This window comes from Pristiophorus japonicus, chromosome 18 (genome assembly GCF_044704955.1).
Source record: "Pristiophorus japonicus isolate sPriJap1 chromosome 18, sPriJap1.hap1, whole genome shotgun sequence".
Taxonomy (NCBI): domain Eukaryota; kingdom Metazoa; phylum Chordata; class Chondrichthyes; family Pristiophoridae; genus Pristiophorus; species Pristiophorus japonicus.
This window is the reverse complement of record NC_091994.1, coordinates 5,009,410-5,037,387: the sequence shown is the minus strand read 5'-3', so window position 1 is coordinate 5,037,387 and position 27,978 is coordinate 5,009,410. Positions and strand designations below refer to the sequence as shown.

General features: G+C 47.1%; 1 protein-coding gene and 1 long non-coding RNA gene across 2 annotated transcripts in view; one reads left to right on the top strand and one right to left on the bottom strand.

The window, feature by feature from the left end:
• The window catches only part of ell (elongation factor RNA polymerase II), a 149,566-nt gene that overhangs the window by 86,339 nt on the left and 35,249 nt on the right, over positions 1 to 27,978 (top strand). Inside the window, exons 3-4 of the mRNA XM_070859581.1 lie at positions 2,974 to 3,095; positions 16,154 to 16,317. Coding sequence (XP_070715682.1) covers positions 2,974 to 3,095; positions 16,154 to 16,317 — 286 coding nt within the window. The remainder of the gene's footprint in view (positions 1 to 2,973; positions 3,096 to 16,153; positions 16,318 to 27,978) is intronic.
• The window catches only part of LOC139228515 (uncharacterized), a 29,982-nt gene continuing 25,001 nt past the window's right edge, over positions 22,998 to 27,978 (bottom strand). The window contains exons 2-3 of the long non-coding RNA XR_011587576.1: positions 27,267 to 27,339; positions 22,998 to 24,510 (exon numbers count right to left, since the gene is read on the bottom strand). This is a non-coding gene — a long non-coding RNA (uncharacterized lncRNA). The remainder of the gene's footprint in view (positions 24,511 to 27,266; positions 27,340 to 27,978) is intronic.

The window sequence follows — 27,978 nt, the reverse complement described above, 5'->3', positions numbered from 1 at the left end:
TATCCACTGACAGGCCACAGATGGGGCTATGGTCACACCATTTTAGCCACATGCAGTAATTTTGGTAGAAAGAGCCTTGCGCACACACTCTCAATACAGGTAAACGTACTTCACGTGTGTGTGTGTGTTACATATATTTACATAACAAACATCAACAATCATTCAGTATCCAAGGAACAAAGCCATCAAAAAGCACTCTCACATTCTGCTTTTTGGCTTGACATTTTACCAACAAATGTACAAAAGGGCTAAGGTTCATATGCATACGCTGTGCGAAGGCGTATTGAGATCACACGCCCAACGTGGGGGGGGTGCCTGTTACTCATTCGTTATTGACTAATCAGAAATGTACTTTGCCACATCTGGATTCCCAAATCTCCACATGTGGGTAGTGGCGAATGGATTGGACGACACTGCTTGTACAATACTTTAGTCCAGTACTGGATCGCCGCTCCTACAATTCTGGCCTTTTGTGCATACCCGATTTTAATCGCTCCGCCATTGGCAACTGTGCATTCAGCTGCCTGGGCCCTAAGCTCTGGAATTCCCTCCCTAAACTGCTCTAACTTTTTCTCCTCCTTTAAGGTGCTCCTTAATACCTATCTCTTGACCAAGCTTTTGGTCACCTGTCCTAATATCTCCTGAGGAGGCGTGGTGCCAAATTTTGTTTGATAATCGCTCCTGTGAAGCAACTTGGGGACGTTTTACTAGAGGAAGATCAGTTCCTTTATATAAATGTGCAAGCCATTTTGAAACCGACACAGTCTAGCAACGGCTGGATTAAGGGGTTTGATCGGGTAGACGTAGAGAAGGTGTTCCCATTTGTCGGGAGTCCAAAACTAGGGGCCATAAATATAAGATGCTCACTAATAAATTCAATGGGGAATTCAGGAGAAACTTCTTTACCTAGAGAGGGGTGAGAATGTGGAACTCGCTGCCACAGGGAGTGGTTGAAGCGAATAGCAGAGATACATTTAAGGGGAGGCTGGATAAGTAAGGAATAGAAGGGTATGCTGATGGGGTTGGATGGTGGCAGGGTGGGAAGAGGCTCGTGTGGAGGATAAACAGTGGCACAGACCTGCTTTCAGTGCTGTAAATTCGATGTACTGCATTAAAGGCTCTATATAAATGCAAATTGTTGTTTTGCTGGAACTGCGTTATCGATGCTGCCCATGGCCACCGCCTCCACAGTGTTGCAAGTTTGTGATCAGTTAGATTGTAGGTCATTTCTGGTAAAACCATTATTTCTGACTCCTGGAGCCATGCAGTGTGCTGGGGAGAGCACTGTATTGCAACAATCCCAAATATTTCCATTAGTCCAGGATAAGGTGCTTTCTCTGCTTATTTGCCCATACCTTGTTATTTGTTCCTATAAGCAAGTTATTGTTTGTTACAATTCCATTTTTCAAGCTGCTGTTGTGAGGCAACAGATTAAAAGCTTTGTGATACCTTGCTCAGAAGGCACATTAACAGTGGAAATGTGAATTCCCGTTGAGTGGCAGTCTCTGTTTGGAAATTGCGACTCTGTGTCGAGTGTAGGGGACTGTTAATTGTACGCACACCGTGACTGAGGTGGGAGTGTTGACACACAGTCAGTCAACACCGCTGGGTGCCACTGGGCATTGTACCAACACCTCTGCTCAATCAAACGCACTCGGGTTCAAGCGTCTCTCCCTTTCCCAGTTCAAATAATAATTGTGCCTTTTGCTAATATTACTGATCAAAGGCTTGTCGGACAGCGCACACTCTCAATTGTATGCCCACAGATCAAGCAGATTTATAAACTTCCACCAACGTGTTTGGGAGCGCGATCAAAATGAGCTGATAAAAGCAAAATTACTGCAGATGCTGGAAATCTGAAATAAAAACGGGAAATGCTCAGCGAGTCAGGCAATATCTGTGGAGAACCAAGCAGAGTTAATGTTTCGGGTCGATGCCCTTTCATCAGAACTAATGCTGCCTGAACTGCTGAGTATTCTCAACAATTTCTATAATTAAAACGAGGTCATTTCTCAACTCAAATGGTTTATTTCTCCTTTGTATCACCACTACGAATGTTGGTAAGACTCAGATTAGGAGCTTATTGAAGTGGATGTAAAACCTACGTTGGTCCCTGTGTGGTTCTGATGAGGGCCAGCGCTGTATAGCTCAATCGCTGCAAGAGCAGCCACCAGCTCCTCACTCCACAGGTCTATGCCCCTCGAGTTGCCTTGGTGGTGCAGTGATCAGAGCTTTCCCATCAGTAACACCCTGCCATTCCCTGAGGTTCTCGGCTATCTGTCTCCGTCCTCTTGTTAAAGTAAAAACATACGACTTGCATAGCACCTTATCGGATGCTTTATGTACATTGAGTTACTCTGCTTTGCAAGCCACCATGGCAGCCTTTTGTGTACAGCAAGATCCCACAAGTAACAATGAGACAGATTACCAATGATGTGTTAATCAGGACACTGCCCTTCTTCGAACAAATAAATCTTTTATTTGCACCTGAACAGGCAGATGGAGCCTTGGTTTAACATCACATCTGGCATCACCTCTAACACTGAGGCACATTTACAAAGTACTTGGATAGGCGTTTGAAGTGCCGTAATCTACAGGTCTATGGACCAAGAGCTGGAAAGTGGGATTAGGCTAGACAGCTCTTTGTCGGCCGGCACGGACCCAATGGGCGAAATGGCCTCCTTTCGTGCTGTAATTTTCTATGATCTTTGAATGAAGCACTCCTTCAGCCTGGCACTGAGGTGTCAACTTAGATTAAGCCCTTCAGTGACACAGAGACAGGAGTACTACCAATCGAGCCAAAGCTGACACTTTTTACATTGCTCCCAATGTGCCGTGAGTGATTTTTACAACATCTGAATGCATTTCCTATTTGTGTCCTGCACCCGGGGAGGTTAAAGTCGGTTGAATGTTTTTGGAATGTGCTGTGTTTTGTTTTTTAATAAAGCTGACATTTTCTTTTTCTCCTGACAGCGGATCACCATTCCGAGGCCAGATTGCCCGAATGAAGTGCGGACGTTCACGTTTTACCTTTGCAATGTGGGCAGGGACAATCCCCAGTGCAGCTTCGACTGTATCCAACAGTACCAATCCCGGTAAGGTTCTGTTCCAGGGAGGGCATTTCATGCCTTGTATAGAATGTACAGCACAGAAACCGACCATTCGGCCCAACAGATCCGTGCCGGTGTTTATGCTCCACACCAGCCTCCTCCCACCCCTCTTCAGCTCACCCCATCAACATAGCCTATTCTTTTCTCCTTCTTGTGCTTATCTTGCTCCCCTTAAGTGCATCTATGCTATTAGCCTCAACTATTCCACAACTTCCAGATTCTCACCACTCTGGGTAAAGACTGGGTTTCTCCTGAATTTCCTATTGGATTTATTAATGACTGTCTAGCACCAGTTCTGGGACTCGAAGGAGCTATACCGATGGGACAGCACCATCTGAACCGGGATAGGACCCGTGTCCGAGTGGAAAGGGTAACTCGGGAAGGCTTTAAACTAGTTAAATGGCGGGAGGGAGGGACCTACAAGAAACTTAACCAGCGTAAATTTAAACGAAACAGGAAAAGAGCATAGGAAAGAATAAAGTAAGAGAGGACATTGATGGCAAGGGAGTAGATAATTATAGAACAGGAGTCTAAAAACATGGTTAAACACTGAGAGGAAATCCTATTAAAAATGAGTTAAACTGCCTGTGCAGCAATGCACACACTGTCCGTAATAAAACTGGGGCACTGGAGGCAATCATGTGTTGCGAGGAGCCAGACATAGGGATTACTGAAAAATCAGGACTAGGAATTAAACATTGCAGGGTATAACGTATTTAGAAAAGATAGAGAGGGGAAAAGGGAAGGTGGAGTAGCCATTAGGGATAACATAATGGCAATAGAAAAACGTGTTACAGCTATCAACAAGACAAAAATAGCATCCATATGGCTAGAGATAAAAAGGATCAATCACTTTCATAGGCATCGTCTACAAACCATTTCATATTGGAAGGAAGGTGGAGGAAGAAATATGCAGATAAATTAGGGAAATTAGTAAAAAAACATAAAATAATAATCACGGGGGATTTCAACTACCCCGATAATTGGACAGAAGAGGTAAGTAAAAGGGATAAGGGAATGGAGTTCCTGTAATGTGTACATGATTCCATTCTAACCCAATATGTAAAAAGCCCAACAAGGGAGGATTTGCGATTGGATCGAGTAATCGGGAATGAACCAGAGCAGATAAGAGAAGTAAAGATAGGGAACATCAAGGCAATAGTGACCATAATATAATATGCTTTAAGATGATAATTGAGAAGGACATAAATATGACAAAAACCAGGGTAATAGATTGAAGAAAAGCTGATTTTGAGGGGCTGAGAATAGAACTTGGGAAAATAAAATGGACAACAATGTTGGCAAACAACGATGTAAAACAGCAATGAGAACCATTTAAACGGTTTCAACAGAGTGCAGGAAAAATATATAAAAGAAAAGAACCAATGAGACTCCATAGATGATGAGATTAGTAATGAGATAAATGCATTTAAAATTTTTTAAAAAGGGGATATATTAAATAAACTAATCAAACTTAGAGGATTAAATCAGATTACATCCACGCATTTTAAAAGAATCTAGGGAAGAGATAGCAGAGGCATTACTACACATTTAATATTTCATTAGAGTGCCAGAGGTCTGGCAGATAGCTAACGTTAATACCTGTGATTAAGAAGGGGGATAGAACATATCCAGGGAATTATAGACCAGTCAGCTTAACATCGGTGGTAGGAAAAATAATAGAATCCCTACTAAAGGAGAAAATAGAAGAACATCTAGAAACCAAAAATATAATAATGAATAGTCAGCATGGATTTCAAAAGGGAAAGTCTTGCTTGACCAACCTCAGTGAATTTTTGAAGATGTAACAGAGAGAGTACACAAGGGTAATGCAGTAGATGTAATTTATCTAGATTTTCAAAAGGCCTTCGATAAGGAACGTCAATAGACTGATGAACAAGGTCAGAGAATGCAGAGTCCGGGACAAGTAGCAGAATGGATAGCTAGCTGGCTTCAAGACAGAAAGCAGAGAGTAGGGGTAAAGGGTAACTATTCACAGTGGCAGTAGGTGAGTGGTAGTGTTCCACGAGGATCAGTGCTGGGACCACTGTTGTTCACAATTTATATTAACGATTTTGACTTTGGAATCAAAAACATAATTTCTGAATTTGCGGATGACACCAAATTGGGGAGATAGTCAATAGGAGGATTGCAACAAATTACAAGAGGACATTAATAAACTTGCAGAATGGGCAAATAATTGGCAAATGAAAATGGGCAAATAATTGGCAAATGAAGTTCAACACGGATAAATATGAGGTATTACATTTTGGTGGAAGAATAGGGGAGGTCACATTACTGGGAGGGTGTGAGTCTGGGTGAGGTAGAGGAACAAAGGGATCTCGGATACAAATACACACATCACTAAACGTTGTGACACGGATAGCAAGGCTATAAAAAGCAAACCAAGCACTAGGGTTTATTTCTAGAGGGATAGAATTATAGGGAAGTTATGCTAAACTGGTATTGAACCTTGGTTAGACCACACTTGGAGTACTGCGTACAGTTCTGTCGCCGTATTATAAAAAGCATATAGAGGCACTGGAGAGGGTGCAGAGGAGATTTACCAGCATGATACCAGAAACGCGAGGGCATACATATCAGGAAAGGATGAACAGGCTGAGTCTCTTTTCTCGAAAAGAAGGCTGAGGGGTGACTGGATAGAGGTCTTAAAAATTATGAAAGGTTTTGGATACCGAAAGAATGTTTCCACTTGTGGGGAAGAGCATAACTAGAGGCCATCATTTTAAGATAGTCACCAGGAAATCCATTAAGGAATTCAGAAGAAACTTCTTTACCCAGAGAGGGGTGAGAATGTGGAACTTGCTGCCACAGGGAGTGGCTGAAGCGAATAGTATCAATGCATTTAAGGGGAGGCTAGACAAGCATATGGGGGAGAAGGGAATAGAGGGTTATGCTGATAGGAGAGTTAGAAACATAGAAACATAGAAAATAGGTGCAGGAGTAGGCCATTCAGCCCTTCTAGCCTGCACCGCCATTCAATGAGTTCATGGCTGAACATGCAACTTCAGTATCCCATTCCTGCTTTCTCACCATACCCCTTGATTCCCCTAGTAGTAAGGACTTCATCGAACTCCTTTTTGAATATATTTAGTGAATTGGCCTCAACAACTTTCTGTGGTAGAGAATTCCGCAGGTTCACCACTCTGGGTGAAGAAATTCCTCCTCATCTCGGTCCTAAATGGCTTACCCCTTATCCTTAGACTGTGTCCCCTGGTTCTGGACTTCCCCAACATTGGGAACATTCTTTCTGCATCTAACCTGTCTAACCCCGTCAGAATTTTAAACGTTTCTATGAGGTCCCCTCTCATTCTTCTGAATTCCAGTGAATACAAGCCCAGTTGATCCAGTCTTTCTTGATAGGTCAGTCCCGCCATCCCGGGAATCAGTCTGGTGAACCTTCGCTGCACTCCCTCAATAGCAAGAATGTCCTTCCTCAGGTTAGGAGACCAAAACTGTACACAATACTCCAGGTGTGGCCTCACCAAGGCCCTGTACAACTGTAGCAACACCTCCCTGCCCCTGTACTCAAATCCCCTCGCTATGAAGGCCAACATGTCATTTGCTTTCTTAACCGCCTGCTGTAAATGCATGCCAACCTTCAATGACTGATGTACCATGACACCCAGGTCTCGTTGCACCTCCCCTTTTCCTAATCTGTCACCATTCAGATAATAGTCTGTCTCTCTGTTTTTACCACCAAAGTGGATAACCTCACATTTATCCACATTATACTTCATCTGCCATGCATTTGCCCACTCACCTAACCTATCCAAGTCGCTCTGCAGCCTCATAGCATCCTCCTCGCAGCTCACACTGCCACCCAACTTAGTGTCATCCGCAAATTTGGAGATACTACATTTAATCCCCTCGTCTAAATCATTAATATACAGTGTAAACAGCTGGGGCCCCAGCACAGAACCTTGCGGTACCCCACTAGTCACTGCCTGCCATTCTGAAAAGTCCCCATTTACTCCTACTCTTTGCTTCCTGTCTGACAACCAGTTCTCAATCCATGTCAGCACACTACCCCCAATCCCATGTGCTTTAACTTTGCACATTAATCTCTTGTGTGGGTCCTTGTCGAAAGCCTTCTGAAAGTCCAAATATACCACATCAACTGGTTCTCCCTTGTCCACTCTACTGGAAACATCCTCAAAAAATTCCAGAAGATTTGTCGAGCATGATTTCCTTTTCACAAATCCATGCTGACTTGGACCTATCATATCACCTCTTTCCAAATGCACTGCTATGACATCCTTAATAATTGATTCCATCATTTTACCCACTACCGATGTCAGGCTGTGACCGGTCTATAATTCCCTGTTATCTCTCTCCCTCCTTTTTTTAAAAGTGGGGTTACATTGGCTACCCTCCACTCCATAGGAACTGATCCAGAGTCAATGGAATGTTGGAAAATGACTGTCAATGCATCCACTATTTCCAAGGCCACCTCCTTAAGTACTCTGGGATGCAGTCCATCAGGCCCTGGGGATTTATCGGCCTTCAATCCCATCAATTTCCCCAACACAATTTCCCGACTGATAAGGATTTCCCTCAGTTCCTCCTCCTTACTCGACCCTCCGACCCCTTTTATATCCGGAAGGTTGTTTGTGTCCTCCTCAGTGAACACCGAGCCAAAGTACTTGTTCAATTGGTCCGCCATTTCTTTGTTCCCCGTTATGACTTCCCCTGATTCTGACTGCAGGGGACCTACGTTTGTCTTTACTAACCTTTTTCTCTTTACATATCTATAGAAACTTTTGCAATCCGTCTTAATGTTCCCTTCAAGTTAGATGAGGAAAGACAAGAGGAGGCTCGAGTGGAGCATAAACGCCGGCATGGACTGGTTGGCCGAATGGCCTGTGTCTGTGCCGTATATCCCATGTAATCCCTATTCATCTTGGCCCCTAGTTTTGGTTTCCCCCACAAGTGGAAACATCTTCTCTATGTCGAACCTCTCAAATCGTTTCATAATTTAAGACCTCGTATCACGTCATCCCTCAACCTTCTCTTTTCTAGAGAAAATGAGTCCAAGCCTGTTCAGTGTTTCATGATAGTTATAACCTCTCCGTTCTGGCATCATCCTTGTAAATCTGTTTTGCACCTTGGTGCCTCAATATCTTTTTTGTAACAGGGAGACCAGAACTCGAGTGTGGTCTATCTAACTTTGTCTGCTTTTCAATTCTAAGGTGGATGGATGAAGTTGTGATACAGATCAGCCATGATCTCATTAAACAATGAGATGGAACAAGCTCGAGCGGCTGAATGGCCGTCTCCTGTTCCTATCCTTCGAGAAATAAACCCCAGTGCATTGTCTCAACAAACTCCTGTTGAATTTTTTTTAAACATTGTGTTTTAATGAAAAGAGCCCCAATTTCCCTAGCCTCTCCTCGTAACTAAAGCCTCTCATCCCTGGAATAAACATAGAAACATAGAAAATAGGTGCAGGAGTAGGCCATTCAGCCCTTCTAGCCTGCACTGCCATTCAATGAGTTCATGGCTGAACATGCACTTCAGTACCCCATTCCTGCTTTCTCGCCATACTCCTTGATCCCCCGAGTAGTAAGGACTTCATCTAACTCCCTTTTGAATATATTTAGTGAATTGGCCACAACTACTTTCTGTGGTAGAGAATTCCACAGGTTCACCACTCTCTGGGTGAAGAAGTTTCTCCTCATCTCGGTCCTAAATGGCTTACCCCTTATCCTTAGACTGTGACCCCTGGTTCTGGACTTCCCCAACATTGGGAACATTCTTCCTGCATCTAACCTGTCTAAACCCGTCAGAATTTTAAACGTTTCTATGAGGTCCCCTCTCATTCTTCTGAACTCCAGTGAATACAAGCCCAGTTGATCCAGTCTTTCTTGATATGTCAGTCCCACCATCCCGGGAATCAGTCTGGTGAATCTTCGCTGCACTCCCTCAATAGCAAGAATGTCCTTCCTCAAGTTAGGAGACCAAAACTGTACACAATACTCCAGGTGTGGCCTCACCAAGGCCCTGTACAACTGTAGCAACACCTCCCTGCCCCTGTACTCAAATCCCCTTGCTATGAAGGCCAACATGCCATTTGCTTTCTTAACCGCCTGCTGTACCTGCATGCCAACCTTCAATGACTGATGGATCTCTTGCACACCTCTCCATGGCATTGATATCCTTCCGAAAGTAAGGCATGGAAAACTGGACACAATACTCTCATGATTTGTATAGGTTTGCCTCTGTCTGCTTTCGTACTCGATCCATCTGTCCATAATACCCAGGATCCCATATGCTTTCTTTTTTTTTTACAGCTGCTTCAACTTGTCATTGCATTTTTAAAATGAGTATCTGATACTGAGTTTTACTGCTCCCTGTAAAGTTAGACCATTCTGTGTCTACTCCCTCCACCCCCCCCTTTTTTCTCCCACAATGTATTGCCTCATATTTCTTCAAGTTAAACTTCATCTGACATCAGCTTAATCTACCCGCTTGTCTTCTATCTGAAGTTGCTTACAGTCCTCTTCACAGTTAATCATTCTTACTATGTTTGTGTTGACTGGAGAACTTTGTATTGTGCCTCTTCAGCCAAGTTCAGATATGTATTGAGAGCAGTGGTCCCGCACTGACCCCTTGGGGAGACGCTGTTAAAATTCTCAAGTCTGAAAGCCTCCATTAACCACTCCTCGCTGTTCTGTGTCCTTTAATCCGCTTCCTAGCCATGCTGCTGCACTTCCTTTAATACCGTATGCCTTAATTTTATTAACAGGCCTATGTGGCATCTTATCAAATGGCTTATACATAGCATCGACTGAATGTCCTTTATCATTATACTTCTTCACCACTCTAACAGTCCAACAGGCATTAATCACACTGCAGCATCCAAAGGACCCGGCATCTCACGGCCTCCCCCATCCACCCTCCTGATTGCCATCTATCGACCACTGTTGGAAAGTCAGGTGGGAACAATGTCTGCTCGACTGGGGTGCTCACCGCAGTCGAATAGCCTGTCAACACTCACGTTCTGGGCTCACGTGAAAACTGACCACTTGGCCCGAGTGCCAGAGAGTTTGTGGAACTGTAACGCCAGCAGGATTACTAGGTTGGCCAGAACAAAAGCTTGCTTGTCCAGCGCTGGTGATCCTGTCTATGCCTGCATTTGGCTGCCTAGTCTGCAGTGGGCAGTTTATTTTGAGAAGGAGTTTTATTGCTGTGGTGCATTGCCTTTTGCAGCACAGAGCAGTCAACTGTGTGTCCCTTACAGCACTCCCTAAATTTAATTTTGTATAAATCATTGTAACGAATGTGGAAGATGACGATTAGATAGGACAGGAGTTTGAGCCCATGATACGCCACAGCGTGAGTTTGCAATCTTTGCTGCATTATTTTGAAGAAAAGGGAGAATATAGCAAGTGTTGAGAAATTGTGTTTTTACTGGGGTGGCGGGCGAGAGAGAGAGAGAGAGAACAAAACCAGTGACTGTCACCTCAGTTCATCCTCTGAAACATCCTGACTGATCCTCCTGCTGAGACCTGAATATCCCTAAAGGAAAGAAAGTGAGTAGATTTCTGCATGTTAGACACTGCTGTGGTGCAACACATTGGAATTTGAACCAGTATTTCGCTGGCGCGGTAATGTTAATCACTTCTGATTCTTCACGCTGGGTGGAAGAGGGGCAATGTGTGTGGGGAGAGAGCTGTGCTATAAAGCTGCACTATCAGTTGATAACCCCATACATGCAGACGCCACAGACTCTCAGATATTGGCATCGGCAGCCGGTTGCCAGCAGCGGCTGTGTCTGGCAATTACTCTGTAATGTATAGGCAGGAGCTAAAAATATTTCCTCTCGGGCGGTGGGGGGGGAGGGGGCGGGGAATTGGCTGTCATATTGTGTTTTTTTTTGTGATTTAACATTTTTGCAGTGGGGGTCGAGATTTCACACACTGCTGTTTTTGTGGACTGGCAGAAACCCAGGTGCAAATTCAGAGCTGGAATTGCAAACACAGACCAGCACAATCTCTTACCTGTTTCCCAGGCTTCACAAACTATTCCCTCAGAGAGTTGTATTAATCCACCACCAGCCAGCTCTTATTCATTATGTAATAGATGCACAGGGCATGATATTGTCACGTGGCATCACCCCATTGAAAAAGCTTGTTTTATTTGGAATTCCAGTATGTAGATTCCGCTGAAGGATCTAAGGGAAGCTAGCACAGTGGTTATGTTACTGGACCAGTAATCCAGAGGCTTGGTACATTGATCCATAGACACAGCAGCTGGGGAATTTAAATTTAGTTAATTAAATAAATCTGGAATTAAAAAGCAAGCATCAGTAATGGTGGCCATGAAATTATCGGATTGTCGTAAAAAACCCATCCAGTTCACTAATGTCCTTTAGAGAAGGTAATCTGCCGTCCTTATCCGGTCTGGCCGATATATGACTCCAGACTCTCAGGAATGTGGTTCATTCTTAACTGCCCTTTGAAATTGCCTTGTAAGCCAATCAGCTGTAGACAACGTCTACGAAAAATAAGAAGAATAAAACCGGACAGACCAGTCGGCATCGACCTCAGCACTGGCTACGGACACAACAATGGCACACCCAGTCCACTCGACCCGCAAAGTTCTCCTCACCAACATCTGGGGATTTGTGCCAAAATTGGGAGAGCTGTCCCACAGACTTAGTCAAGCATCAACCTGTCATACTCATAGAATCATACCTTTCCGCCAATGTCCCAGACTCCTCCCACCGGCAGGACAGACCCATCACGGGTAGTAGCACAGTGGGATACAGTCAGGAGGGAGTGGCCCTCGGAGCCCTCAACATTGACTCTGGTCCCCATGAAGACTCATGGCTTCAGGTCAAGCATGGGCAAGGAAACCGCCTGCTGATTACTACCTACCGCCCTCCCTCAGCTGATGAATCATTACTCCTCCATGTTGAACACCGCTTGGATGAAGCGCTGAGAGTAGCAAGGACACAGAATGTACTCTGGATGGGGGACTTCAATGTCCATCACCAAGAGTGGCTCGGTAGCACCACTATTGACCGAGCTGGCTGAGTCCTGAAGGACATAGCTGCCAGACTGGGCCTGTGGCAGGTGGTGAGAGAACCAACACGAGGGAAAAATCTACTTGATCTCGTCCTCACCAATCTACCTGTTACAGATGCATCTGTCCATGACAGCAGTGATCACCGCACAGTCATTGAGATGACGAAGTCCCATCTTCACACTGAGGATATCCTCCATCGTGTTGTGTGGCACTACCACCATGCTAAATAGCAGCACCAGGCATACCTAAAAATGAGGTGCCAACCTGGGGAAGCTGCAACACCAGACTACATGCATGCTAAAAAGCAGAAGCAGCATGCTATAGACAGAGCTAAGCGATCCCACAATCAACGGATCAGATCAAAGCTCTGCAGTCCTGCCACATCCAGTCATGAATGGAGGTGGACCATGAAATAACTAACTGGAGGAGAAGGTTCCATGAATAGCCCCGTCCTCAACGATGGAGGGGCCCAGCACATGAGTGCAAAAGACAAGGCTGAAGCATTTCCAACCATCTTCAGCCAGAAGTGGATGATCCATATCGGCCTCCTCCTGAGGTCCCCACCATCACAGAAGCCAGTCTTCAGCCAATTCGATTCACTCCACATGAATTCAAGAAACTGCTGAACGCACTGGATACAGCAAAGGCTATGGGCCCCGACAACATCCCGGCTGTCGTGCTGAAGACTTGTGCCCCAGAACTAGCCGCGCCTCTAGCCAAGCTGTTCCAGTACAGCTACAGCACTGGCATCTACCCGACAATGTGGAAAACTGCCCAGGTATGTCCTGTCCACAAAAAGCAGGACAAATCCAATCCGGCCAATTACCGCCCCATCAGTCTACTCTCAATCATCACAAAGTGATGGAAGATGTCATCGACGGTGCTATCAAGCGGCATTTACTCACCAATAACCGGCTCACCGATGCTCAGTTTGGGTTCCGCCAAGACCACTCAGCTCCAGACCTCATTACAGCCTTGGTCCAAATATGGACAAAAGAGCTGAATTCCAGAGGTGAGGTGAGAGTGACTGCCCTGGACGCCAAAGCAATATTTGACCAAGTGTGGTGTCAAGGAGCCTAAAACTGAAGTTAATGGGAATCGGGGAGGGGACTCTTCACCGGTTGGAATCATACCCAGCACAAAGGAAGATGGTTGTGGTGGTTGGAGGTTAACCATCACAGCCCCAGGACATGATTGCAGGAGTTCCTCAGGGCAGTGTCCTGGGCCCAACCATCTTCAGCTGCTTCATCAATGACCTTCCCTCCATCATAAGGTCAGAAGTGGGGATGTTCGCTGATGATTGCACAGTGTTCAGTGCCATTCGCAACCCCTCATAATGAAGCAGTCCATGCCTGCATGCAGCAAGACTCGGACATGGGCTGATATTCGGACATGGGCTGATATTCAGACATGGGCTGATGTGGCAAGTAACATTTGAGCCACACAGGTGCCAGGCAATGATCATCTCCAACAAGTGAGAGTCTAACCACTCCCCCTTGATATTCAGCGGCATTACCATCGCTGAATCCCCCACCATCAACATCCTGGGGGTCACCATTGACCAGAAACTTAACTGGACCAGCCACACACATACTGTGGCAACAAGAGCAGGTCAGAGGCTGGGTATTCTGCGGCGATTGTCTCACCTCCTGACTCCCCAAAGCCTTTCCACCATCTACAAGGCACAAGTCAGGAGTGTGATGGAATACTCTCCACTTGCCTGGATGAGTGCAGCTCCAACAACACTCTAGAAGCTCGACACCATCCAGGACAAAGCAGCCGCTTGATCGGCCCCTCATCCCCCACCTTCAACATTCACTCCCTCCACCACCGGCACACCCTGGCTGCAGTGTGCACCATCTACAAGATGCACTGCAGCAACTCGCCAAGGCTTCTTCGGCAGCACCTCCCAAACCCGTGACCTCTACCGCCTAGAAGGACAAGGGCAGCAGGCGCATGGGAACACCACCACCTCCACGTTCCCCTCCCAGTCACATACCATCCTGACTTGGAAATATATCGGCCGTTCCTTCATCGTCGCTGGGTCAAAATCCTGGAACTCCCTCCCTAACAGCACTGTGGGAGCACCTTCACCACACGGACTGCAGCGGTTCAAGAAGGCGGCTCACCACCACCACCTCAAGGGGCAATTAGGGATGGGCAATAAGTGCCGGCCTTGCCAGCAACGCCCACATCCCATGAACGAATAAAGAAAAATATATATATAAAGCACCTTAACAGCTGTGTTTCACAAACAGCAATTAAAGTGAATGACTAGTTAGTCTGTTTCTGGTAATGTTGGGTGACGGAAGAATAATGGTTGGTCTGGACACTGGAATAACTTTCTGCTCTCCTGTGAATTCTACCATGGGATCTTTAATAGACAGCTGGGGCCTTGGTTTAATTTCTCATCCAGCAGAGAGCACCTCCTCAAGGCAGCACTCCCTCAGCCCTGCGCAGGAGTGTCCGTCTCAAGGCTCTTCACGGAGTGAGGCTTGAACTCTCAACCTTCTGGTTCAGAAGTGGGAGTGTCACTAACAGAACCAAGCTGACATTCTGGCTCAATTAAAGGATGTCACTCTCTTCTGACGTTGGGAATTAGCCTCTGCAGGTTTGATGCCAGTCAAGCACAACACATTCGTTCAGTCGGTTGAGCCCTGTATTTTGCGTTATTACAGCTTGATTCACCTGCGTGCATTTCAGATGTACAAGAATGCATGATATGATCACTGCTGATGGGCTTGTTCTGCTACTTTGGGATCATGTCCACCTTGATGACTACCTGATCAACTGCTGAAGTGCTGAACTCATGGAATGGAGTCTTGCAATGATTTAAGAAACCGTATGATGGTGGGTGCGGTTTCGACCTGATGATCCCCACAAAGTGACTGCATTATTTTGGAGAGAAGGGAGAAGATGGCAAGCGTAGAGAAATTGTGTCCCTTTCGGGATGGACGAGCTACGATAGAGCAGGTAGCCTTCCTCATCTGTATGTAATCTTCTGATCAATATTGGGGGAACTTGAGGCTTGGAGGGATTCTGTGATCTGACTCCCCTTTACCTGTAGCCCTTGGCAGAGTTGCTGCTTTTCTCGTGTCTGGGCCTCCATTCACGGGCTGCCTGGTGTAGAATGTATCGGCAACTGTGGTTCAGTGCAGTTCCTTGCTGTTTTTGCTTTTTAGTACCTTTCATTCAGCTACTGAAAGGGCTGTTAAAATAGAACTATTTATTGCAACTATTTTATTCCCCTGCCTCCTGTGGGGATACCTGGCCTCACTTTGCCGACTGCCCGCACTGAGCTGTTGACATCAGGAGCTCGGTGTCGGAGGGATCGCGGGTAGTCTGTCACTGCATGTTGTGTCGATTGGGGTCATAGCCTTGCACACACACGTTGGTCAGTACCACAGCTCTAACATCCTTTTTCTCTGGGTTTCTATTTTTCCCCCTCCCAATATTCGCCCTCCCACTTCTCCAGAAGGTGGGTTCAGAAGGAGTATAGCTCCACTCTCTGACTCTTCACCCAATTAATGCTCGCTCTTGGCCCTGCAGGGGTGCGATTCAATAACTCTCACAAGTGGTCACTCTTCCTGTGGTAACTGGCAATAGATGGGTCTCTCCTGCCATGCCACAGTCACGTGATGCCATACCTGCGCCCTCCAGAAGGAGGCAGTGGGTGGCGATCGGGCACAGGATACCGAGTTAATTTCTTTCCCTTCCCCTCACCCCTTGGCCAGGAATGTTAAAGTGCCAGTAGCGACTGTCACTGTCACCTGGCTCGGGATTAATTCCGCTCTGTGTACACTCGGATCGAGCCTTGCTCCCTATGGCTCGGCTACTCTCCGGATAAACCCGCTGGGGGCTTTCCCATTGGTTTCCTGCAGGCTGTGTAATAGTGCGATGGCTCAGTGTGTCCTGTATGTGAAGGTTTCCGTCCTATTTATGTTTAAAGCCCTTTTTAATTGAGTGTGTTCTTTGTTTACTTTCGGCAGCTCCGGGGGTGTACAGCTGGACTGTCTCGGGGGCATACAGGATAAAATCACTGTGTGCGCGACGGACGACTCCTACCAGATGACCAGGGAGCGAATGACTCAAGCGGAGGAGGAGACCCGAAGTCGCGGAGCAATAGTAATCAAACCTGGAGGCCGATACAGAGGTCTGAATATCCTGGGTCTGCTCGCGGTGGTCCGTTCAAAGACTCGCTGCTGAGCCGCTGCTTACAGCTGGATAGTCTTAGGGGCTTCTTTGTTATATTCGTCTGGTCACACTTCACAAAGACATAGTGATGTCTTTATCATTTGCAGTGTACTCTGCACAGAGCTCTGGTCAGGCAGTTTTTGAATCGGCATGCAGTATCAGTCTATTGCTGGCGTTGACAGCACACCCTGATCCGACATGTTTCACCTGCCGATAAGCTGTGGGGAAAGTAAAAATGTCAGTGGTGTAGGAGGTGCCGTTTTTTCGAATTTAGGTTGAAGTGTTTGATGGGACAGTGTCGAGGGAGCTTTACTCTGTATCTAACCCCGTTCTGTACCTGTCCTGAGAATGTTTGATGGGACAGTGTAGAGGGAGCTTTACTCTGTATCTAACCCGTGCTGTACCTGTCCTGGGAGTGTTTGATGGGACAGTGTAGAGGGAGCTTTACTCTGTATCTAACCCATGCTGTACCTATCCTGGGAGTGTTTGATGGGACAGTGTAGAGGGAGCTTTACTCTGTATCTAACCCCCTGTACCTGTCCTGGGAGTGTTTGATGGGACAGTGTAGAGGGAGCTTTACTCTGTATCTAACCTGTGCTGTACCTGCCCTGGGAGTGTTTGATGGGACAGTGTAGAGGGAGCTTTACTCTGTATCTAACCTGTGCTGTACCTGCCCTGGGAGTGTTTGATGGGACAGTGTAGAGGGAGCTTTACTCTATCTAACCTGTGCTGTACCTGTCCTGGGAGTGTTTGATGGGACAATGTAGAGGCAGGTGGGCAAAGGAAACATTACACCCTCAAAGCCTCCCTGATTAAAATGCAACATCCCCACCGACACCTGGAAGTCCCTGGCCAAAGACCGCCCTAAGTGGATGAAGAGCATCCGGGAGGGCGCTGAACACCTCGAGTCTCATCGCCGAAAGCGTGCAGAAACCAGGCGCAGGCAGTGGAAGGTGCGTGTGGCAAACCAGACACCCTACCCACCCTTTTCTTCAACGACTGTCTGTCCCACCTGTGACAGAGACTGTAATTCCCGTATTGGACTGTTCAGTCACCTAAGAACTCACTTTGAGTGGCAGCACGTTTCCTCGGTTTCGAGGGACTGCCTATGATGATGACTGGAATCAAAATAGATCCAGGACTGAGCTCCCAATCGGTGTCTCCCTCCAAAATGCTCCCATGTCAGTGGTGAGTGGCCTTCTCGAACTGCTGGTTGCGGGGGCAGTTAAGAGTCTACCACAATGGTGCAGGACTGGAGTCACGTGTAGGCCCAGACCGGGTAAGGTCGACAGGTTTCCTTCCCCAAGGTACATCAGTGAACCAGCTGGGTTTTATCTCGACAAGCTGATAGCTTCAGGTCACTTTTACTGATTCCAGCTTTTTAAATCCACATCTTCTAAACAGAATTCAAATTCTCAGACTGCCATGGTGGAACCACTCTGTCTGGATTATTAGTCCAGGTTTCTGGATGACTGTTTCCAGTAATATAACTGCAACACTCCCGCATGCTGAACAAAGCTTGAACCTCACATTAAAAATTCTCCGCCTTGTGTTCAAATCCCTCCATAGCCTCGGCCCTCCTTATCTCTATAACCTTCTCCAGCCCCTCCAAGATCTCTCCGCTCCTCAAATTCTGGCCTATGCCCCACCATCGGTGGCCGTGTCTTCAGTTGCCTGGGCCCCAAACTCTGCAATTCCCTCCCCAAACATCTCCGCCTCCCTCTCCTTTAAGACAGTCACCTCCTTTGGCTCGGTGTCGATTTTTTTTTGTCCGATTTTTTTTTTTGTCCGATTGCTCTCCCGTGAAGCACCTCGAGACCTTGGGCTATGTTAAAGGTGCAATAAAGGTGCTATACAAATGCAAGTTGTTGAGTCGTGCAAACACAGTTTGGTGCTATTTTGTTAAGTAAATGATTGTGAGAAATGTACCATCACTTCATTTGCATTTGTTATCCAATCTGCACATGAAAACATTACACCAAATACCAGGTTGCAAAGGCGGAATCGAGCTCGGTGTTGGTTTGGATTCATTTTACTTTTTGGCAAAGCTGTATTGAAGCTGAGGGCTGTGGCCCCCTCACTGGTTGTTGAGTGCCTGCCCAGTGTGGAATAGACCAAACCAGGAGGTCCCAGGTTTGATCCCCCAGTCTGTGTCGACCCAACCAGGGCAACAGTCGGGCTGCAGCAATTGCCCTCTGCTCCGGGCTGGGGAGGGGAACAGTCGGCCAGGTCTCCTGCTCGCCAATCGTTCCCAGTCAGCTTTGCTAGAAAGTGGGTGTGGTGGCCAAGGGTGGAGGGTGGGATTGAGCTTGGCTGTGAGGCACCCACACTTTGGGCCCAAGTTTCGGGCCGCGCCTAGAACGGCGCAGCCCCGACCTGGACGCCCGTTTTTCGCGCCACAAATTGCGCCTAAAAAAAACTTACAGTATCTCCGGCTCCCTGCAGGTCCTCTGGAGCTGGGCGCGGCGCAGCACGAGCTGTGAGGGGCGGAGCTAGGTCCCTGCGCTGAAAACCGTGCCGGGACCTCTGCACATGCGCACTACAGTGGGCGCGCATGTGCAGTAGCTCCAGGCGCCCAAAACTCTCTTGAGAGGGGCCCGAAGCATGCAGCCCCTAGCCCTGGCCGAATGGCCTCATTGGGGCTGCGTGCATAAGGCTGTCTCTCATGCCCGGCTCCTGCTTCCTCTGTACCCGACCCCCCGGACTGGACCTGACCCACGCTCCCGACTCCCCCCAACCCGGATCTGACCTCCCTCCCCCCGACACAAACCGACTCGACCCGACCTCCCTCTGCCTCACCCCCCCCTCCCCCCCGAACCGACCCAACCCACCCCGCGCTCCCTCCCTCCACGAACCAACCTGACCTCCCTCCTACCCCCCCGGACCGGACCCGCGCTCCCGACCCCGACCCTTTGGAAGGCAGTGACGGGATCGGTCCAAGTCAGCATGGATTTATGAAAGGGAAATCATGCTTGACAAATCTTCTGGAATTTTTTGAGGATGTAACTAGTAGAATGGACAAGGGAGAACCAGTGGATGTGGTGTATTTGGACTTTCAAAAGGCCTTTGACAAGGTCCCACATAAGAGATTGGTGTACAAAATCAAAGCACATGGTATTTGGGGTAATGTACTGGCGTGGATAGAGAATTGGTTGGCAGACAGGAAGCAGAGAGTCAGGATAAACAGGTCCTTTTCGGAATGGGAGGCAGTGACTAGTGAAGTGCCGCAGGGCTCGGTGCTGGGACCCCAGCTCTTTACATTGTACATTAATGATTTGGATGAAGGAATTGAGTGTAATATCTCCAAGTTTGCAGATGATACTAAACAGTGGCGGTGTGAGCTGTGAGGAGGATGCTAAGAGGCTGCAGGGTGATTTGGACAGGTTAGGTGAGTTAGGTGAGGTGAGGATGCAGTATAACGTGGATAAATGTGAGATTATCCACTTTGATGGCAAAAACACGAAGGCAGAAATATTATCTGAATGGCAGCAGATTAGAAAAAGGGGAGGTGCAATGAGACCTGGGTGCAGCAGGCGGTGAAGGCAGCAAATGGCATGTTGGCCTTCATAGCTAGGGGATTTGAGTATAGGAGCAGGGAGATCTTACTGCAATTGTACAGGACCTTAGTGAGGCCTCACCTGGAAAATTGTGTTCAGTTTTGGTCTCCTAATCTAAGGAAGGATGTTCTTGCTATTGAGGGAGTGCAGCGAAGGTTCACCAGACTGATTCCAGGGATGGCTGGAGTGACGTATGAGGAGAGACTGGAGCAACTGGGCCTTTATACACTGGAGTTTAGAAGGACGAGAGGGAATCTCATAGAAACGTATAAGATACTGACGGGACTGGACTGGTTAGATGCGGGAAGAATGTTCCCGATGTTGGGGAAGTCCAGAACCAGGGGACACAGTCTTAGGATAAGGGGTAAGCCATTTAGGACTGAGATGAGGAGAAACTTCTTCACTCAGAGAGTTGTTAACCTGTGGAATTCCCTGCCGCAGAGAGTTGTTGATGCCAGTTCATTGGATATATTCAAGAGGGAGTTAGATATGGCCCTTACAGCTAAAGGGATCAAGGGGTATGGAGAGAAAGCAGGAAAGGGGTACTGAGGTGAATGATCAGCCATGACCTTATTGAATGGCGGTGCAGGCTCAAAGGCCGAATGGCCTACTCTTGCACCTATTTTCTATGTTTCTATGACCCAACGCCACCTACCTGTAAATCTGGTGCTGGGGATGGGCCCTGCCCGAAGTCCTGTGCACGGCCCGTTCAGCCTCCCTTCTCCTTCCCCCCCCCCCCCCCCCACTTTTCCTTTTCCCCCCCCCTTCTCCTTTCTTCCCCCCCCATCTCCTTTCTTTCTTCCCCCCCTTCTCCTTTCTTTCTTTCCCCCCCTTCTCCTTTCTTTTCCCCCCCTTCTCTTTTCTTCCCCCCCTTCTCCTTTCTTCCCCCCTTCTCCTTTCTTCCCCCCTTCTCCTTTCTTCCCCCCTTCTCCTTTCTTCCCCCCTTCTCCTTTCTTCCCCCCTTCTCCTTTCTTCCCCCCTTCTCCTTTCCTTCCCCCTTCTCCTTTCTTCCCCCCTTCTCCATTCTTCCCCCCTTCTCCATTCTTCCCCCCTTCTCCTTTCTTCCCCCCACCTCCTTTCTTCCCCCCACCTTTCCCCTTCTCCTCCTCCCCCCACCTTTCCCCTTCTCCTCCTCCCCCCACCTTTCCCCTTCTCCTCCTCCCCCCACCTTTCCCCTTCTCCTCCTCCCCCACCTTTCCCCTTCTCCTCCCCCACCTTTCCCCTTCTCCTCCCCCCTTCCCCTTCTCCTCCCCCCTTCCCCTTCTCCTCCCCTCCCCTTCCCCCCCTTCCCCTTCTCCTCCTCCCCCCCTTCCCCTTCTCCTCCTCCCCCCCCTTCCCCTTCTCCTCCTCCCCCCCTTCCCCTTCTCCTCCTCCCCCCCCTTCCCCTTCTCCTCCTCCCCCCCTTCCCCTTCTCCTCCTCCCCCCCTTCCCCTTCTCCTCCTCCCCCCTTCCCCTTCTCCTCCTCCCCCCCTTCCCCTTCTCCTCCTCCCCCCCTTCCCCTTCTCCTCCTCCCCCCCCTTCCCCTTCTCCTCCTCCCCCCCCCTTCCCCTTCTCCTCCTCCCCCCCCTTCCCCTTCTCCTCCTCCCCCCCTTTCCCCTTCTCCTCCTCCCCCCCCTTCCCCTTCTCCCCCCCCCTTCCCTTCTCCCCCCCCTTCCCTTCTCCCCCCCCTTCCCCTTCTCTCCCCCCCTTCCCCTTCTCTCCCCCCCTTCCCCTTCTCCTCCTCCCCCCCCTTCCCCTTCTCCTCCCCCCCCCTTTCCCCTTCTCCTCCTCCCCCCCCCTTCCCCTTCTCCTCCTCCCCCCCCTTCCCCTTCTCCTCCTCCCCCCCCTTCTCTCCCTCCCCTCCCCCTGCCCCCTGCCCTCCGCCCCCTCCCCTCCGCCCCCTCCCCTCGCTGTCAGAAACACAGACACTGACAGACAGAGAGTGAGAGACACACACAGACAGAGATAGAGACACACTGGGGGGGAGGGGGGGGGGCATCCCAGCACGCTGTTGGAGGGCTCCTGGTGCTGCAGTCGATAAGTAGAAAATGTTTTATTTATTGATTTAAAAAAATAATTATTTCTTATTAATTTTTTTTGATTGATTTATTAATGTTTTTATCATTTATTATTGATGATGGCTCTTTATTTGTAAAACTGAAGTGTTTAATGTTTATAAACTTCCCTTTAAACCCCCCCCCCCCATTCCCTACGCCTGATTTGTAACCTACGCCTGATTTTCTAAAGTGTAGACAAGGTTTTTTTCGAGCGTACAAAAATCTTCACTTACTCCATTCTAAGTTAGTTTGGAGTAAGTTTTCACTGCCGGCCGAAACTTTGAAAACAGGTGTAAGTGGTCGGACACGCCCCCTTTTGAGAAAAAAAATTCTGTTCCAAGGTGAAACTGTTCTAACTGACTAGAACTGGAGCAAACTAAATGCTGAGAATTTGAATTTCTAAGATACTCCGTTCTACACCAGTTGCTCCAAAAAATCAGGAGCAACTGAGGCCGAAACTTGGGCCCACTATTCTGGCAAAACCTCGTGAGGAGCAAAACCCCAGTGTGTGTCAACACCTCCAGACAGGAGGGCAGGGAGAAGGCTGATTGGAGCCTTAGTGTAAACACCCTGTCGGGGTGCCCTTGTCTTGGTGGAGCTGCCAGAGGCTCCCTGTGAAACTGGCTGGCGGGTGTGGTTTATCTACAAGTGACAGGTTCGTTCTGATCAGCTTTGCTTTTACAGTTTGGCTCCCTTCAAACTCTTTAGTGTGTGTTGCAGCCTTTTAACGCCTTCCCACTCGTGTGACTCCATGTGTAAGTGGATCCGACTATTTACAATAACAGATCCAAATGTTCTTTCGCTGTTAATGAATAGGCTCAATGTTGAGTGACATTTGGAGGATGAGTTGTGACAGACTGTTACACACAACAGTGAAACTGCACTTCTCATTACAACTTACACTGCTGCTAAACACTTCTGTTAGTAAAAGTAAATACCAGCACACGCATAGGTTATCAATTCTCACCCGGTCCACTCGATTGGGATGTCCAAGCTTTTTATTCTTCACAAGCTCCATCGATAGTTCCAACATCAACAACTCCCATTTATATCGCACCTTCAACATAGTACAACATCACAAGGCGCTTCACAGGAGCGATTATCAGACATTTGTCACCGAGCCACATGAGATATTAGGACAGCTTGGTCAAAGAGGTAGGTTTTAAGGAGCGACTTAAAGGAGGAGAGGTTTAGGGAGGGAATTCCAGAGCTTGGGGCTCAGGCACCTGAAGGCATAGCTGCCATTGGTGGAGCGATGGAAATCGAAGGTGCACTATAGGCCAGAGTTGGACGAGTGCAGAGACCTCAGAGGGTTGTAGGGCTGGTGGAGCCTAGAGATAGAGAGGGATGAGGGTCTTCGAGGGAATTGAAAACAAGGATGAATGTTGTGGGCCATCACCACTCCGAGTCAGATGTTGAGTCCAATCGAACCAACCTTTATTACAAGCTAGCAGCGGAGCGGTACGTCTCTCAGCCCCCACCGTCTCAATCAAATACAATTAGAGCATCATTCTTGGCAATTACCGTGTCCATTTCCCGTACTGTGCACAAATAAGTTTCGAGTGCAGAAGCTCAGTACCATCCAGCAAGGTGCCCTTGGAGCTGGGGAGCCCCTCGGACCACAGTCGTGGGTTGAGCAGCTGGTTCCTTGCACCATGGTGAATGATGCTGTCCATCCTTCTCTCGAGCTGTGACATCCTGTGTACGTGCACTCTGCTTCTGCCATGCTAGTGCAACTAAATGCTGTTCACCATATTGTTAAACTACCAAATGTTCAGTTTAACCCTATATACCATTAGCTTCCCAACAGTGCCTCCTTTTGGCGCTTGTCAGGAATTTCTTTACAAACAGAAATCCGTCACAAGCGAGACATCAGGATGCTCCACATGCGATCCACTACCAGGGATCCTCTGGTATTCTCAATGTTTTGCATCATACTTATGCTTTATGGGTCTCTAATGGAGTGATTGGGTGTTGGCCGATACCCAAATGTTCCCAGACCTTCTGCTTTCAACCTAATTAAAGCAATTGGCCCCTGCCATCCTTCTGGGGCTGCATTTCCATCCTCGTCAATATTGCTTTTGTCAATTGCCTGGATTTCTGTCGCCTGTGTGCAGCACATGTTCTGCACAGGAGAAATGTTACAATTATCAACTGGATCACCAGCAGTTGCAAAATTATTCTTATCCACAAATGGATTTGAATGCTTAACCCCCAGTCCCACAAGTCATCCCACCAAGTGGTGATTTTGATGTCTTCTACCTCCTTCTCGATGTCCTTGTTTCGTTGTAGCAGTGTGTAGTATACCTTCTGGGATTCAGTGATTTTTGCTCACAGTTCAGCCAGTTCCTCCGGTAACGGAGGCACCTCGTACCCAAATTTGTTGTAATTTCCTCTGACACCCGGATCGAGGTGACCTTCCGTAGATTTTTGTCGACCAATTCTTCCCGTCCAATCCTTACAGACACTTCCGGGGTAAAGCAGAACATGGGACTGGGCATCTCACAGACCTGATCTGTGCACTTAAGTTTTCTGGTTAGTGGTTGCACAGTACTCTCCCTTGTCATAAGAACATAAGAACATAAGAATTAGGAACAGGAGTAGGCCATCTAGCCCCTCGAGTCTGCTCCGCCACTCAACAAGATCATGGCTGATCTGGCCGTGGACTCAGCTCCACTTACCCGCCCGCTCCCCATAACCCTTAATTCCCTTAAAAAAATCTATCTATCTGTGATTTGAATACATTCAATGAGCTAGCCTCAACTGCTTTCCTGGGCAGAGAATTCCACAGATTCACAACCCCACATATGCGTGTGTGAGAGGTGGGCCCCAATGGCTTCCATGGTGCAATTTATTATTCCCCCCGGACACATTAAATCCACGTGCGGCCACTGGGTCAAATTTTATTTTATGGGGGCAAATCGTTACACCCTGATTGGTGGCACATTCCTCCCGTCTACTACCCACCAAGCTATCTTCGTAAGTTACCACATATGGTGGTGTCTCTTGGTACTGTGTGTGGGTATTTTCCCTAATAACTCCTATATTCTGAACCTGATATACTCCTCGAGGTTTTATTACTGGTATCGCAAGTATTAGCCCTAACACACTCCTGCCGCTTATTTTACATTCAGTCTGGGTAGGGTGGACCCACACCATTCCCGAGTTGGCACCCTGGTATTGGCTCTTTGTGACATAAAAGGTTAGTCAATTGTTCATTGCTAATCCATAATGGTACCTCACTCTCCCTTATCTGGGCTAGGTTTTCCCTAGCCTGTTCTTCTACCCAATTTCCGAATGTACTGCATACATCATTATCGGCGGCGTCATGATCCTTTCTAATAATTATGTTTGTAGTCTGGGCATGTGCTTCAAGGACTGTTACTATGTCCTGAAGTCGGCTTGTGAGGGCCTGATCTTCTGTCAACTGGGAGTCTTGGTTCTGGTTCTGTTCTTTCAGGATCTTTTTAATTCTGGAGCCTAGATCCCTAATTTTACCACCCAAGATTGCCAAATCAATTGTATTAACTACCGAAGTTCCTGTGTTAAATATGGTCGCAGCATCATTGAGTCTGTCTCTCCGATGCTGTCTTTGGAGGAGTTACCCAGGGATCCGGCCATTCCCTTTAACCCCCTGTTTCAGTATTTGCCTAGTCAATCTTTGCTATGGCTTTCGGGTCTCGTTTGAGCACCATCGTGGGAGGTCTATGTCCGTCTGGTACCAACTCATGGTATACATTATCATACATCACATTTCCCGTTGGGACCAACACCAGCCCGTTTTCTGGTCCCGGGGTCTGCCTTGGGCATTCTGTAAGGTAGGGTTGTGTAGTTTCCCTAATAGGGGTCATTGTGGCGGATTGAGTTGTGATAATTAGCACAACTGGTTCAAAGTGCCACATTGGTTCTTTTGGTGATACGCACAAAATATAACCCCATCTGGTTCCTCTTGTTCCCATTGTTCTATAGGGATTATAAAAACAATAACTACTCCTCTTCCTTTCGGCAATCCCTTCCCTTGGGGCACCCAGTGGCTGGGGAAAAACATCAGGACTAATGTACAGAGATTATTTATACCTTTCACTGTCGCTACACGCAACCTGTCACTGCATTTTGCTATTACTTTACCCGCTAGACACTTGATGCACACCTCCTCTCCTGGGTCTATGCGCAGCTGCGTAATATTATTACCCTGCATTACCTCCAGCTGGTGGGGCCATTCACTCTCTTTCACACATGGCAGCCCTTCTTCTATTTTCTGTAATCCAAAATTATCGTATGTCGTCTTTCATCTGTCCGCTCCTCTCCTGCCCCCTGTGGGTAAGTCCAAGTCATGCTGCTCCCTTGTGTCACAGCTCCTGGCAGGCCCTAGTTATGTGGGTGTCGGCAGGGGTCTTCACAGACCCCTCCTTTTGTTCACTAAGGATCAACAGTCATCTCCCGTAATCACGGCTTCCTCTGTCCCTTCCGCTATCCAGCACCTCCCCTACACATACTATCCACCATGACCACCTTCCATCGTTACACATTCCCTCTGACTTTCTATACTACGTTTCGTAAATCCCTTTTTTAGAACCACTCTGTCGGGGCACGTTCTAGAGCACCCTACACATAATTCCTTTCCTTTTATCACAATTCTCTGGCCAGCGAGGCCTTTGGTGTACCGTAAGCCATGGTAAATTGGCCTACTCTTTTGATTCTTTGCTCGTTGGTTTGCCGAAGGTTATTCGGGTAACGTTTCCGTATATCCCAAAGTCCCCTTGATGATTTCTTTCCCCATTTGCTATACCTTTACCTCGCTTATTTCCCCTAGCTGCCCTAGCGTTCTTATTCCAGCCCCTTGCCACGTTGACCCAGAATGGTAAAATAACCTTTCCCAATATTTTTTTTCCAGTCCTTTTTATCTTCAAAACTTTCTCTCGAGTTTACACATCAAATTCAACTTTAATTTCGAAAACAAGTGACAGTTTACAAACTATCTTAACATACAAATGCTTGCAATTCAAGTGCTCGCAATTCCATAATCTTATCTCATTGCCCCCAAACGGCATTTCTGTCTCGCTTCAGAGAAAACGACATTTTTAAATTGTTTCCAAACTTTTTTGTATTTTTATCCTAAACTGTTTCGTATTATTTCTTTTAAAAATGTTTTCAAACCCAAGATTTTCCAGTACAACTAAAATGTTTATCAAGGCGAACCACCTAAAATATCTCAAAATTCTAATTCAAATACTGCCAATCTTTTTATTTAAATCTCTTTTACTGAGCTAGAAGCTTTCACGTAATTTAAAATAAGATAATACAAAATAACTTACTAAGTTACGTCACTTTCCATATTCATCTTTCTTCAGATCCCTTTGCAATTGACTGTAAAAATACTGAATATAACTGGAGAAACATTAGTTTTCTGTATTTAACAAACATCATCTACACAAAGGAAAACGAGGGCGGAGCTTCCCCCAGCCTGTAGCCTCGAGAAACCCGCGCAGACTTTTTTTAAAGAGGCATTACACTCTCCCTTCCCCTTTCTTTATCTCATTCATAGATTAAATTTATTATCTTTCAACCCACGTATTCAATGATTACGTTTTTTTTAATAAGTAATTGGGCATCTCGGGCTTGCAATAACCAAATTGAAAAGACAGCACTTTGTTACGATTCGAATAAATTTAAAACCAGACCACACATTTTTCATTTAAACTATATAAGACAATAGTAATTTTTTTCCCTTGTAATCCAATGAATACATTCAAATTCATTATATTTTTAAGCAGACACTATCTTAACTAACTTCAAGGCTGAAGTTTACCTTTTGTAAAACAAATTGTCTTTTGTGCATTTCATAGCTCCGTAACTCATAAATCCACACCTGTGGTTCTAACTTAAAATGTAATTCAATTCTAGGTACACACTGTACATTTTAACACTCAATTTATCCGCACTTTCGTAAAACTTCCCACATCCATGACAGAAGGGTGAAAACAAACATTCAGCTCTTTGTCTGAAAAGGTGGGCAGAGCTACAATA